This window comes from Ranitomeya imitator, chromosome 5 (genome assembly GCF_032444005.1).
Source record: "Ranitomeya imitator isolate aRanImi1 chromosome 5, aRanImi1.pri, whole genome shotgun sequence".
Classification (NCBI taxonomy): domain Eukaryota; kingdom Metazoa; phylum Chordata; class Amphibia; order Anura; family Dendrobatidae; genus Ranitomeya; species Ranitomeya imitator.
The window spans coordinates 524675541-524691118 of NC_091286.1; the positions used below are offsets into that span (position 1 = coordinate 524675541).

General features: G+C 47.5%; 1 protein-coding gene across 2 annotated transcripts in view; it reads right to left on the minus strand.

Annotated features, from left to right (window-relative positions):
• Nucleotides 1-15578, minus strand: part of ATR (ATR serine/threonine kinase) — a 251380-nt gene that overhangs the window by 20248 nt on the left and 215554 nt on the right. For both annotated transcript variants that reach the window (XM_069727562.1, XM_069727561.1), the window contains exon 45: nt 3379-3530. In XM_069727562.1, the coding sequence (XP_069583663.1) occupies nt 3379-3530 (152 nt within the window). The remainder of the gene's footprint in view (nt 1-3378; nt 3531-15578) is intronic.

Genomic DNA, 15578 nt, shown 5'->3' on the forward strand with positions numbered 1-15578 from the left:
CCGGATGTTGCTAAGCTACAGGTTGTAGACTTTCTTTCAGGGGGCCTCCCGCGTGGGTCCACCCTACAGATGGCCGTTGGACGTCAGGGACCCTTGTCTTGGTCCTAAGCGTTCCGCAGGAGGCTCCGTTTGAGCCACTACAGTAAGTCTCTCTGACTCTCCTTTCCAGGAAGGTCGTTGTCCTGGTTGCGGTTACTTCAATCAGGCAGAGATCGGAGCTAGCTGCTCTTCCGTTCGAGTTCCTTTTCTCATTTTTTCACCAATACATGGTGGTTCTACAACCGTCTCCATCCTTTTTACCAAAGGTGGTCTCTTCCTTTTTCCTTAACGAGGACATTGTCCTGCCTTCATTTTGACCAGCACCAATACTCAGTTTTGAGAGGGCTCTCCTCACTCTAGATCTCATGAGGGCTCTCAGTAGATACATCTCCCGAACGGAGTTTTTCCACAAGACGGAAGCCTTATTCCTTCTTCCTGAGGGTCACAGAAAGAGACTAACCGTGCCCAAATCCACAATAGCCAGTTGGATATGCTCGGCTATTCAGGAGTCTTACTGCGTCAGAGGCAATCCTATTCCAGTGGGATTAGGGCACACTCCATTCGGTAAATGTTTCCTGGACCATTCGGCACCAAGCGTCGGCGGTCCAGTCTGCACACCCTCTCGAAGCACTACGACATTCACACCCAGCCCCCAGCAGATGCGAGTCTGGAAAGACAGACCTTTCAAACGGCGGTAGTGAATCTCTCGGCAGTTAGTGAATGAGGTTGTCTGTCCTGTCGGTTTCCACCCAGGGACTGCTTTGGGACGTCCCATGGTCCTGTGTCCCCCAATGAGGCGAAGGAGAAACAGGGATATTTGTGTACTCACCGTAAAATCCTTTTCTCCAAGCCACTCACTGGGGGACACAGCACCCACCCTATTGGCCTGATGGCTATGTTTGTTCTTTGGTTTGACCTGTTGTATCCGTATTTGATGATTTTGTTCTCCTACTGCTTTGTCACTGAACTGGTTCGTCTGGAGCCAGTGGTAGGTGTAAACTGCAGAGGAGGAGGAGTTAATAGCCAATATAAGGGGGACATAGACTGCATATAAGGTTTTTCCGTCTGTCTGTCTGTCTTGGAAATCCCGCGTCTCTGATTGGTCGAGGCCGCCAGGTCTCGACCAATCAGCGACGAGCACAGCGACGATGATGTCATAAAGGACGTAGATATCCCGCGTCTCTGATTGGTCGAGGCCGCCAGGCTTCGACCAATCAGCAACGGGCACAGTATCAACGTAGATGTCATAATGGTTGCCATGGCGACGATGTCATAAAGGTTGCCTCGACCAATCAGCAATGGGCACAGTCTGCCGCGAATTCTGGAATCATCATTGTCCATATACTACGGGGACATGCATATTCTAGAATACCCGATGCGTTAGAATCGGGCCACAATCTAGTCTATATATATAATTGTCTAAGGGTTTTTCCGTCTGTCTGTCTGTCTGTCCTGGAAACAATCAGCGACGGGCACAGCATCGACGTAGAAATCCCGCGTCTCTGATTGGTCGAGGCCGCCAGGCCTCGACCAATCAGCAACGGGCACAGCGACGATGATGTCATAATGGTTGCCATGGCAACGATGATGTCATAAAGGTTGCCTCGACCAATCAGCGACGGGCACAGTCTGCCGCGAATTCTGGAATCATCATTGTACATATACTACGGGGACATGCATATTCTAGAATACCCGATGCGTTAGAATCGGGCCACAATCTAGTTTTGCTATATTCACTTAGTGTCAGCCTCCTAGTGGCAGCAGCATACACCCATGCTCCTGTGTCCCCCAATGAGTGGCTCGCAGAACAGGATTTTATGGTGAGTACACAAAATCCCTGTATCCCTCCCTTTAGTGGTTGACAATTTACACACTAAATAAATATCAGCTCTGTTCACATTTGTAATTAGAGCTGCAGTTGGGGTTCTACCAAACTTTTTACTGCTATGTAGAATACGGCTATTCTTTGCATCAGAAATCCCAAATCTCCCATTGGTGCTATTTAAGTTACCGTATATACTCGAGTATAAGCCGAGATTTTCAGCCCAAATTCTTGGGCTGAAAGTGCCCCTCTTGGCTTATACTCGAGTCACGGTCGGCGGTGGGGTCGGCGGGTGAGGGTTAGAGAGGGCTGAGGCATACTCACCTAGTCCCGGCGATCCTGGCGCTGTCCCTGCAGTTCCACGGTCTTCGGGTGCCGCAGCTCTTCCCCTGTTCATCGGTCACGTGGGACCGCTCATGAGAAATGAATATGGACTCCACTCCCATAGGGGTGGAGCCACATATTCATTTCTCTAATCAGCGGTAACGGTGACCGCTGATAGAGGAAGAGGCTGCGGCACCCGGAGACCAGCTGTCCGGGAGAAGGAGCGGGACGCCGGGAGCAGGTAAGTATCGCATATTCACCTATCCCCGTTCCACACGCCGGGCGCCGCTTCTTCTTCCCGGCGTCTCTCCACACTGACTGTTCAGGTCAGAAGGCGCGATGACGCATATAGTGTGCGCGGCGCCCCCTGCCTGAACAGTCAGAGCGGAGAGACGTCGGGACGAGACGTCGGGAGCTGCAAGCAAGAGAGGCGAGTATGGCTTTTTTTATTGCAGCATTATATATACCGGTAACACAGCTTTATAAGGAGCATCTATGGGGCACAAATGAACGGTGCAGAGCACTATATGGCAGAGCTTTATAAGGAGCATCTATGGGGCACAAATGAACGGTGCAGAGCACTATATGGCAGAGCTTTATAAGGAGCATCTATGGGACACAAATGAACGGTGCAGAGCACTATATGGCAGAGCTTTATAAGGAGCATCTATAGGGCAATAATGAACGGTGCAGGGCACTATATGGCAGAGCTTTATAAGGAGCATCTATGGGGCAATAATGAACGGTGCAGAGCACTATATGGCACAGTTTTATATGGCACATCTATGGGGCAATAATGAACGGTGCAGAGCATATATGGGGCACAGCTTTATATGGAGCTTCTATGGGGAAATAATGAACAATATGGAGCATTATATGTGGCACAGCTTTATATGGAGCATCTTATGGGGCAATAATGAACGGTATGGAGCATCTATTTTTATTTTTGAAATTCACCGGTAGCTGCTGCATTTCCTACCCTAGGCTTATACTCGAGTCAATAAGTTTTCCCAGTTTTTTGTGGCAAAAGTAGGGGGGTCGGCTTATACTCGGGTCGGCTTATACTCGAGTATATACGGTAGTTCTCTGGAGAGCACATTGCTGAGACCAGTGATTATACACAAAATAAATTGCTAAGATGATGATATACGTTTTCAAATGAAAAAAATTATACTATAAAGCTCATTATTTACCTCATTAGTGATTCTCTTTGGTCTCTCATTAACCTCATAGTGACCTCACATGCATGTCGGAAAAGTCCTTCTGTCCCCATTGGTCCCATTCCATTAACCATGTTGTGTGTCAGGCGGAAAGGGACAATTTCTGGAACTTCAAATGTTTCGCCCTAAATGAAATAATTAGCATAACTATAAATCTACCTTCATATTTTGGAAAAACAAGAGAAAATGCACTTTTCAAATTGGTCACTGTACCAGTGTAAACAAAGCTGAAGCCATAAGGCTATGTTCACATGATGAGCTTTTGGTGTGTTTTTGAAGCTGCACATTTTTGCATCAAAAACGCAGTGTCTTTACAGTTCCAGGAAAGTGGATGAGATTTATAGCAATCTTCTGCCCACTGTGCTTTTTAATGCAGTATAAACTGACCTGCGGTGCCCTTTTAAAATTTGTAGCATGTTAATCTCAATTGCTGGGACGCTGAGTTTTCTGTGCAGAATTTCCCCACATTCTTGCATTAGGTGCAGAAATATTGCAACAGAAACGCATCAAAAACGCATGTAATCTGCACTGAGGTATGTCAAAGTTAGGTCATTGCCAAAAACCAGGAAGTATCAAACACTAAGCAGCTATATTTAAAGCATGACATAACAAGAGACAAAAAACAGAGTCAAAAACGCATCAAAAAACACACACTAAAACGCAATAAAAAAAAAACCTAAAATAATATAGTAGTGATCAAAATAATAGCAGTGTGTTCAAAAACATGAGTTACTCACAAAATCTTTATACTACACTGTGTGCAGAATTATTAGGCAAGTTGTATTTTGATCACATGATACTTTTTATACATGTTGTCCTACTCCAAGCTGTTCAGGCTTGAGAGCCAACTACCTATTAAGTAAATCAGGTGATGTGCATCTCTGTAATGAGGAGGGGTGCTGTCTAATGACATCAAAACCCTATATAAGGTGTGCTTAATTATTAGGCAACTTCCTTTCCTTTGGCAAAATTGGTCAGAAGAGAGATTTGACGGGCTCTGAAAAGTCCAAAATTGTGAGATGTCTTGCAGAGGGATGCAGCAGTCTTGGAATTGCCAAACTTTTGAAGCGTGATCACCGAACAATCAAGCATTTCATGGCAAATAGCCAACAGGGTCGCAAGAAGCGTGTTGGGAAAAAAAGGCGCAAAATAACTGCCCACGAATTGAGGAAAATCAAGCGTGAAGCTGCCAACATGCCATTTGCCACAAGTTTTGCCATATTTCAGAGCTGCAATGTTACTGGAGTAACAAAAAGCACAAAGTGTGCGATACTCATGGTCATGGCCACGGTAAGGAAGGATGAAAAACAACCACCTTTGAACAAGAAACAAAAGATAAAACGTCAGGACTGGGCCAAGAAATATCTTAAGACTGACTTTTCAAAGGTTTTATGGACTGATGAAATGAGAGTGACTCTTGATGGGCCAGATGGATGGGCCAGAGGTTGGATCAGGAAATGGCAGAGAGCTCCACTCCGACGCCAGCAAGGTGGAGGTGGGGTACTGGTATGGGCTGGTATCATCAAAGATGAACTTGTGGGAACTTTTCGGGTTGAGAATGGAGTGAAGCTTAACTCCCAGACCTACTGCCAGTTTCTGGAAGACAACTTCTTCAAGCAGTGGTACAGGAAGAAGTTGGTATCGTTCAAGAAAAACATGATTTTCATGCCGAACAATGCTCCATCACATGCCTCCAACTACTCCACAGTGTGGCTGGCCAGTAAAGGTCTCAAAAAAGAAAAAATAATGACATGGCCCCCTTGTTCACCTGATCTGAACCCCATAGAGAACCTATGTGAGATCTACAGGGAGGGAAAACAGTCCACCTCTCGGAACAGTGTCTGGGAGGCTGTGGTGGCTGCTGCACGCAATGTTGATCGTAAACAGATCAAGCAACTGACAGAATCTATGTATGGAAGGCTGTTGAGTGTCATCATAAAGAAAAGTGGCTATATTGGTCACTAATTTTTTGGGGTTTTGTTTTTTCATGTCAGAAATGTTTAGTTCTAAATTTTGTGCAGTTATATTGGTTTAACTGGTGAAAATAAACAAGTGAGATGGGAATATATTTGGTTTTTATTAAGTTGCCTAATAATTCTGCACAGTAATAGTTACCTGCACAAACCGATATCCTCCTAAGATAACCAAATTTAAAAAAACACCACTTCATCTTCCAAAAATATTAAGCTTTGATATTTATGAGTCTTTTGGGTTGATTGAGAACATAGTTGTTGATCAATAATAAAAATAATCCTCTAAAATACAACTTGCCTAATAATTCTGGACACAGTGTAGTTTTTATTTGCATGCATTGGGAACATTGCACACTGTTTTCTAATTCAAGACATGAAGAGAAATGTATATACGTTTTAACTACATTACAGAAAATAACAAAAAATGAGTATTGCGCTGTTCTAAAAAATAGCAGTGTATGCATTTCTCTTTACAAACTCACAATATGTACTTTTTTTTGTGTATTTAGCATTCCTGTGAATTCCTAACCTAATATTTAGTTGTATATCCACAGTTTTTAGAACTGCTTCACATCTATGTTGCATAGAGTCAACCAACTTCTGGCACCTGTCACCTGTTATACCAGCCCAGGATGCTTGTATTACACAGTTTTTTGGCATTTGTTGGCTTTGCCTTAAAAACGGCATTTTTGATGTCACCCCACAAGTGTTCTATCGGATTAAGGTCCGGGGATTGGGCTGGCCGCTGCATAACCTCAATTTTGTTGGACTGGAACCAAGATTTTGCTCGTTTACTGGTGTGTTTAGGGTCGAATGCACGACCCCATTCCAGTCCTGGTACAAATGGCCCCATCACGGTCCTGGTATGATTGGTCCCATCCTTTTTCTGGTATAAATGGCCCCATCCCATTCCTGGCATGATTGGTCCCATGCTTTTTCTTTCATAATTGGCCCCATCCCATTCCTGGTATCCATGGCCCCATCAGGAAAGATAAAAAAACAAACATTACACTCACCTACACAGAGATCCCTCGCAGCGTCCTGCTCCAGTGCTAGCAGCTGCTTAATGCTTGTAAGCAGCGCATGACAGGGACGTCATGCTCTGCTCACAAGCAGAGCACAGCTACCAGAATACTCACCAGGACCGTTCATTGCAGAGAGCAGTGAGTATCCATTCCTCTTCAGTAGTGCGCAGTGTCAGCCGGAGAGTTCCTGCCGGGGCCGGCAGTCACGTGTGCCAATACTTAAAAGAGAAATAAATATTCAGAATATACATATTGACGGAAAAAGGAGATTTTTGTGTACTCACCGTAAAATCTCTTTCTCTTAGCCTCTAATTGGGGGACACAGGACCATGGGTGTTATGCTGCTGTCCACTAGGAGGCAACACTATACATAATCTGAAAAAGATTAACCGTGGCTCCTCCTCTGCAATATACACCCCTGGACGGCGTCAGCCTTCTATAGTTTTGTGCAAAAGCAGTAGGAGGAACGTGACATGAATAACATAACCATGCCTATAAGAAGGCAACTACGTACGAGCTCAAGCAACAATATGAGAACTCGACAGTAACAACGGCCAGGAAGGGCAACAGGGTGGGAGCTGTGTCCCCCAATTAGAGGCTAAGAGAAAGAGATTTTACGGTGAGTACACAAAAATCCCCTTTACTGTCGCCTTATTGGGGGACACAGGACCATGGGACGTCCCAAAGCAGTCCCTGGGTGGGAAGCAATGGATGAATATTGTGCAGACAGTCCGCTACACTTGGGGCACCGCCGCCTGCAGAACACATCTACCCAGGCTTGCGTCCGCTGAGGACTGGGTATGAACCCTGTAGTGTTTAGTAAACGTGTGTAGGCTAGTCCAAGTGGCCACCTTACACACTTGTTGTGCCGAAGCCTGGTGCCGAATGGCCCAGGAGGCCCCTACCGCCCGTGTAGAATGTGTCGTAATACCGGCTGGAAGAGGAGAATTCATAAGGCGGTAGGCGTCTTGTATGGTGGATTTCATCCACCTGGCAAGGGTAGCTTTGGAAACTGGCAGACCCTTGTGGCCGCCTTCCGGAAGAAGGAAAAGAGAATCAGACCTCCAGTCCTAGACACATATATACGCAATGCCCTGACAAGGTCAAGTGTATGCAGATCCTTCTCCACTCTATGAACCGGGACCGGACAAAAGGATGGCAGTGAAATTTCCTCATTGAGGTGGAAGTGGGACACAACCTTCGGAAAGAAGGATGGGACCGTACGGAGAACTACCTTGTCCTGGTGAAAAACCAGGAAAGGCCGTCTGCAGGAGAGTGCTGTCAGTTCAGACACCCTGCGTAGCGAGGTGATTGCCACCAGGAAAACCACCTACTGGGATAGAAGGCAGAGCGGGACCTCCTTAAGGGGTTCTAAGGGTGGTTCCTGCAATGCTGTCAGACCAGGTTGAGGTCCCACATTTCTAGCGGTCGTCTGTAGGGGGGAATCAATTGGGAAACTCCCTGAAGAAAAGTCCTTACTTGATTGCTTGATAGCAATGCGCCTTCGAAAAAGCACTGAGAGGGCTGACACCTGGCTCTTAAGCGAGCCTAGGGACAGCCTGGCCTCCAGACCTGATTGGAGAAAACCAAGTACTTTGGGTAAGGAATAAGGGAGTGGAGTCTGGCCACGAGATTCGCACCAGGTAAAGAAAGCTTTCCAGGTACGATAATAGATCTTGGCAGAGGCTGGCTTCCGTGCCCTGATCATGGTTCCAATGACGTCCGGCGAGAGCCCTGCCTGGGTTAGAACCCCGGTCTCAAGGGCCACGCCATCAAATTGAGAGCCCCTGAGTTCTGGTGGTAGAATGGGCCTTGTGATAGAAGATCGGGGCGGTCGGGGAGACACCAGGGCGCGTCTACTGTAAGTTGTACGATGTCGGCGTACCATGTACGTCTGGGCCAGTCCGGTGCGATTAGGATGGTTGGAACTCCCTCTTGCTTGATCTTCCTCACCACCCTGGATATCAGGGGGAGAGGTGGAAAAATGTACAGAAGCTGGAACTGGGTCCAGTACTGAACCAGAGCATCTGCTCTGAGTGACCGCGGATTGTGTGTTCTGGCCATGAAGTTGGAGACCTTGGCATTGAAGTGGGATACCATTAGGTCCTCATCCGGGGTCCCCCAGCGATGGCAAATCTGGCGAAAAGTTCCGGGATGGAGAGACCACTCTTCCTAGTCTATTCCTTGTCGGCTGAGGAAGTCTGCTTCCCAGTTGTCCACACCTGGAATGTGGACCGCCGAGAGAACCGACCCTGTGCCCAGTGGAGGATATGTGACACTTCTCGCATCGCCTGGGTACTGCGGGTTCCCCCTTGGTGATTCACATATGCCACAGCATTGTCCGACTGTATTCTGATGTGAGAGGCTGCCAGTAAGTGATGGAAGGCCCTCAATGCCAGGAGGATGGCACGAATTTCCAAAATGTTGATGGGCATGGTCGCCTCCGCTGGGGACCACCTACCCTGTGGTGTAGGTGCACTGCACCCCAACCCGTCAGGCTCGCATCGGTGGTCAGAACCTTCCATTGACCCGTGAGAAAGGATTTCCCTTTGCTAGCGAGGTTGGCTTGAGCCACCAGTGCAGGGACCTCTTGGTTGACGACGTTAGCCGGAACTCCCTGTCGAGAGAGAAAGGGTTTTTGTCCCAGGACAGGTGCAATCGGTATATGCAGGTATGCGTCTTGTATGTCTATGGAGGCGAGATATTCTCTCTTCTGCATGGACGCAATGATGGACCAAAGAGACTCCATGCGGAAGTGATGGACCCGTACATATTTGTTGAGTTGTTTTAGGTCCAATATGGGCCGCACACTGCCTCCTTTCTTGGGGACTACGAATAGATTGGAGTAGAACCCTCTGAAGCGCTCGGCCGTGGGGACCGGTACTATGACTCCTGCTTGAAAAAGCGAGGAGACCGCATGTCGGAAGGCACGAGCCTTGGCCGGTGGTTTTGGGGGGACAGAGAGGAAGAATCGGTCCGGTGGGTTGGAGGTGAACTCTATCTTGTATCCGGAAGACACTAGTTCCCTGACCCACCTGTCTTCTGTAATAGGCAGCCAGACTTGATGAAAGAGCAAAAGTCGGCCGCCTATGGGTGTGGTGTCTTCCGGAGTCCGTGAGTCATGATGAGGAGAAAGTCTGAGATTTTCCTCCTCTGGGCTTAGACTGGGCTGCTTTTGACTGCCAGGCTTTGTCCGACCTTTGCGTCAACCGTGAGTTGTCCCTGCCTGGGGAACGGTTACGATTTTGTGCTGAATGCGAGACGGACCAGCCCGAAGAATTCCAAAAGGATCGGAATCGATTTTGATTACGCTTCTTGTAAGTGCGTTTAGGTTTCAGTTGGGAAAGAGGTACTCTTACCCCCGGTGGCGTTGGATATCATCGTGTCCAACTGTTCGCCAAAAAGTCGCCCACTGAGGTAGGGGAGGTGCGTGAGGGACTTCTTTGAGGCTGCGTCCGCTTTCCATTCCCGCAGCCAGAGGATACGCCGAATTGTGATGACGTTTGATGCTATCCCCGCTACACCCCTTGCTGAATCCAGAGCTGCATGAAGCATGTAATCTGCTACGACTGCTATTTGAACCGCTTGGTCCGACAGCTCAGGAGCGGATGCTTGGAGACCAGGTTGTAAATTTTTGGCCCATGCCAGAATGGCCTTGGCAGCCCAAACTGAAGCGAACGCAGGAGCCAGGGATGCCCCTGCAGCCTCGAAAATTGAACGGGCCATGCGTTCTACCTGCCGGTATGCTGCATCCCTGAGGGTTGAGCTATCTGGCAGTGAAAAGGAGGGTCTGTGCTGCTAGTCTAGAGACTGGGGGGTCCACTTCGGGTGGATCTGTCCATTTCTTGTTATCCTTCTGTGGGAAGGGGTACCTCGCCTCCAGATATTTGCGATTAGCAAATTTTTTCTCAGGCTGTGAGAGCTGCTTATTAAGGATCACCTTAAACTCTGGGTGGTTAGAGAAAACCTTAGGCGGCTTCAGAGGTCCTTGGAAGGAAATCTTGTGTTCTGGGGCCTCTGGTGGCGGATCAGAAATGTCCGGCACTCGATGGATGGAAGAGATTAAGTCCTCAACTAGCGCTGTATTGCTAGGAGGGATCAGGGACCCCTCCGTTTCCTTGTCTGAGTCAGAGTCACAGATGCCTTCCGAATCCTGTGTATCACTGAGGTGTCCCCTGCTGGGTGAGCTGGGGCGGAGGCCTTCTCTGGTTGGGATTGCGGAGATCTGCATTGTCTGCCCCTGGGAGGGAACGGTCTAGATGACCTAGAACTACGGTGTCCCTCCCTAGAAGGGGATGACGCAGATGAACGTGACCTGTGAGTCCGCTTGCGTCCTGACCTAGACTTGGATATGCCAGTGTCGTCCTGTCCCTGAGTCAAGCTCTCCCTTTGCTGGGTAGCAGTCATAGCCGAGGCATGACTCTGTAGAGCCTGAAGCAATGTGGAGGTTAGGTTATCTATAGACTGCGTTATAGATTGTGACATCTGAGTGACCCATTCCGGCGTGGCATTAGACACTGGAGCATTGGCAGGGGCCTCTTGGGGCTCTGACACAGTAGTCTGAGTGCAGTCCTGGCAGTGCGGGTACGTACTGCCAGTGGGGAGAGCGGACCCGCAGGCTGTGCAGAATGCATAATAGCAGTCCTGCCTGGTTCTCTTGGACCTTGAGCCCGGCATAGTGCACAGAGTGCAAAAGGGCTATGCAGAGCAACGTACAGGGGTAGCTATGCAGAGGAACCTATAGGTCCTGCTGACCGGGAGATGCAGGGTGAATCCTTGCTGCAGTAGAAATGGCAGCCGAGGAGAAGAGGCAGGGGAAGAAGGGGGCGGAGAGCTGAAAAAGGCGGCAAAGCTGTGTAAAAACGCACCCTTTCTGTCTCGATCCGCCCCCTCTGTGACACTGTAGAGTGCCATATTTGTCATCCGGGGGGCGGGCCGGGGGGCAGAGAAGAGGCGACAGCTTCAGATAGGCCGAAGCTGCGGCCTAAATTAGATGCTTGATGCCCAGGAAGGCTCCAGGCTGGCGCGGAAGTCCAAGAGGGGGTCGGATCTGAACCGAACCCCCCCCCCCCCCCGGATTTAAAGGCAGGATAGCGGTGGGGCTATAAGCAGAAGGGGGCCCTGTAAGGGGTCCCCCTGAGGCAGTATAGAGCTGGTGCTGCTGCAGATACAGGGGCGCAGGGAGCCCTGTGTCTCTATTGTGCCATGCCTGCCTAAACTCCCCCCGGCCCCGACAGGAGCCCGCAGCTGTGCTGGGGTCCCTGGATGCAGGCGCAGTGTGCTGGCCCATTGCTTGGAGCTGCAGAGTGGTGCCTGTACAGGCCCTACCTGAGGCGTCTCAACCTAATGCCCCCAGAGGGGGATTAGGGAGGTGCTGCTATGACCTTCAGGGGGCTTCATCCTCGCCTCGACCTCAACCCAGAAACCAAAAGGAATTGGGGAAGGAGGGGGGGTTCTCGACTTCGAACCAGCACCCGAGGGACTGGGGAAGGAGCGACATGGGGAATAGCCATCTCGACTTCAACCAGGCACCCCATAATAGGGGGCCGAGGAAGGAGCCATGTCGGGAGTCTCACAGGAGACCCACTTTTCATCTGTAATCCGTAGAAGAAAAAAAAAACGGAGTAAAAAATCTTAGGTGTGCCTCCTATGCGACACTAAGCAAAAACTGGAGAAGGCGGACGCCGTCCAGGGGTGTATACTGCAGAGGAGGAGCCACGGTTAATCTTTTTCAGATTATGCATAGTGTCGCCTCCTAGTGGACAGCAGCATAACACCCATGGTCCTGTGTCCCCCAATGAGGCGACAGAGTAAATAAAGTTATAGCTCTGGGAGGAAAAGGAGCGAATAACGAAAATGCAAATCCGAAAAAAGCTCTGGGGGTTAAGGGGTTAAATAAGGGCTACCTGATTCACACCTGTTTCTTCAAAGAATGATTGACCCCACTAATTGAGCTCCACACTGTTATTTTGAACACACCCCTTTCAATTAAATATTCTAATACACACTCAAAAACCTGCAGATCATAAATACACAGTCTCTTGGTTTTCTTAGAATCTACTGCATCAACCAATAAATTATTTGACATGTGGTAATATAGTTTATACCAAAAACAGAGATTAATTTGGTTAGTCATATTGGACTTCTATTATTTTGAACACTACTGTAGGTACAGAAATTCTGCAACATCAAAAACTCAACAAAAGCTCATTGTGGGAATGTAGCCTTGTACCAGTGGAAACAAAGCTGAAGCCATAATACCGGTGTGGACAAAGCTGAAGCCATAATATTGGTGTGGACAAAGCTGAAGCCATAATACCAGTGTGAAGAAAGCTGAAGCCATAATACCAGTGTGAAGAAAGCTGAAGCCATAATGCCGGTATAAAGAAAGATGAAGCGCTTTAAATTTCAAACCCCTACATCTCTGTCCCTGCAGAGATGGGTTCATGGGTAGAGTTATGTTAACAGGTTTAAGGGAACCTGTTACCTTGAGAAATGCTACTTACTCACAAATACAGGGTTAATCTTCAGGTAAATAGCATTTAAACTCTGGTCACTCCCTGACACTGATTGACAGCCAGGTCTACAGTGTATGTGTGCAGGGCGAGCTGTCAAACTCTTGAAAGTGATTACAGCCAAAGTCACTATATAGTGAGTGATAACTGTAACTGTTCTTTGCCCCACAGTCATGACTGGAAACCAGTGGCGAGAGGGAAAATATAATTTCAAAGGTGGTAGCTCGGTGTTTAACACTTTTGCTTTGCAGCGCTGGGGCCCTGTGTTCAAATCCCACCAAGGACAACATCTGCAAGAAGTTTGTATGTTCTCCCCCCGGGTTTATAAATAACTAGCTGAAGAGCCCGGCGTTGCCTGGGCATAGTAAATATCTGTGGTTAGTTATAGCACCTCACTTCTCTTATTTTCCCATCACGCCTCTCATTTTCCCAATCACTTCTTTCATTTTCCCCCTCACACCTCTCATTTTCTCCCTCACTCCTCTCATTCCCCCCTAACACTTGTCATTTCAACCTCACATCTGTCATTTTCTGATCACTCCATTATTTTTCCTCACTCCTCTCATTTTGCACTCACACCTTTTCATTTTCACCTCACACCTCTCATTTTCACCTCATCACCTCAGTATATACATGTTTGTCATCTCCCTTATATATAGTATACATCTGTATGTCATCTCCTGTATATAGTATATACCTGTATGTCATCTCCCCTGTATATATTATATACCTGCTGTGTGTCATCTCCCCTATATATAGTATATACCTGAATGTCATCTCCTTCTATATATAGTATATACCTGTATGTCATCTCCTCCTGTATATAGTATATACCTGTGTGTCATCTCCCCTGTATATAGTATATATCTGTGTGTCATCTCCTCCTGTATATAGTATATACCTGCATGTCATCTTCTATATATAGCATATACCTGTATGTCATCTCCTCCTGTATATAGTATATACCTGTAGGTCATCTGCTCCTGTATATAGTATATACCTGTGTGTCATCTCCTCCTGTATATAGTATATACCTGTATGTCATCTCCTCCTGTATATATATGTACCTGTATGTCATCTCCTCCTCTATATAGTATATACCTGTGTGTCATCTCTCCTGTATATAGTATATATCTGTGTGTCATCTCCCCTGTATATAGTATATACCTGTGTGTCATCTCCTTCTGTATTAGACCTCGTTCACACGTTATTTGCTCAGTATTTTTACCTCAGTATTTGTAAGCTAAATTGGCAGCCTGATAAATCCCCAGCCAACAGGAAGCCCTCCCCCTGGCAGTATATATTAGCTCACACATACACATAATAGACAGGTCATATGACTGACAGCTGCCGTATTTCCTATATGGTACATTTGTTGTAGTTTGTGTGTCAAACAGAAATCAGTCCCAGGAGCGCTGAAGGAAACTCAGACAACATATGTCGTTTGCCACAACGCGTTTCAACGGTAAACACCGTCTTCTTCAGGTAGAAGACGGTGTTTACCGTTGAAACGCGTTGTGGCAAACGACATATGTTGTCTGAGTTTCCTTCAGTGCTCCTGGGACTGATTTCTGTTTGACACACATTCTCATCCTCCTTTGGAGGTATTCAGCTGGAGCTGCAGTGGTGCTCGACAACTCCCTTTCATCTCCCCTTCCCTGGGTCAATTCCTCTGCGCTCCCCTCTGACTGCTTTCACTTATCTTATTTGTTGTAGTTTGTCTGCTTATTAATCAGATTTTTATTTTTGAAGGATAAGACCAGACTTGTGTGTGTTTTAGGGCGAGTTTCGTTTGTCAAGTTGTGTGTGTTGAGTTGCGTGTGTCGACATGCATGTAGCGACTTTTGTGAGATGAGTTTTGTGTGGCAACATGCGTGTAGCAACTTTTTGTGTGTCGAGTTGCATGTGACAGGTTAGTGTAGCAAGTTGTGTGCAGCAAGTTTTGCGCATGGCGAGTTTTGCGCGTGGCGAGTTTTGTGTGGTGCCTTTTGAGTATGTGCAAGTTTTGTGTGAGGCAAATTTTGCATGTGTTGCAACTTTTGTGCATGTGGCAATTTTTCCGCGTGTGCAAGTTTTGCGTGTGGCGAGTTTTCCATGAGGTGAGTTTTGCACTTGTGGCGAGTTTTGCAAGAGCCTAGTTTTTGCATGTGGCGAGTTCTGCGCGTGGCGAGTTTTGAGCGGCGACTTTTGTGTTTCGACTTTTATGTGGCGAGGTTGGAGAATGTGTGGTGAAATGTGTGCTGAGGGTGATATGTGTTCAAGCACGTGGTAGTGTGTGGCGCATTTTGTGTGTGTGTTCATATCCCCGTGTGTGGTGAGTATCCCATGTCAGGGCCCCACCTTAGCAACTGTACAGTATATACTCTTTGGCGCCATCGCTCTCACTCTTTAAGTCCCCCTTGTTCACATCTGGCAGCTGTCAATTTGCCTCCAACACTTTTCCTTTCACTTTTTTCCCCATTATGTAGATAGGGGCAAAATTGTTTGGTGAATTGGAACGCGTGGGGTTAAAATTTCGCCTCACAACATAGCCTATGATGCTCTCGGGGTCCAGACATGTGACTGTGCAAAATTTTGTGGCTGTAGCTTCGACGCCTCCAACACTTTTCCTTTCACTTTTTTCCCCATTATGTAGATAGGGGCAAAATTGTTTGGTGAAT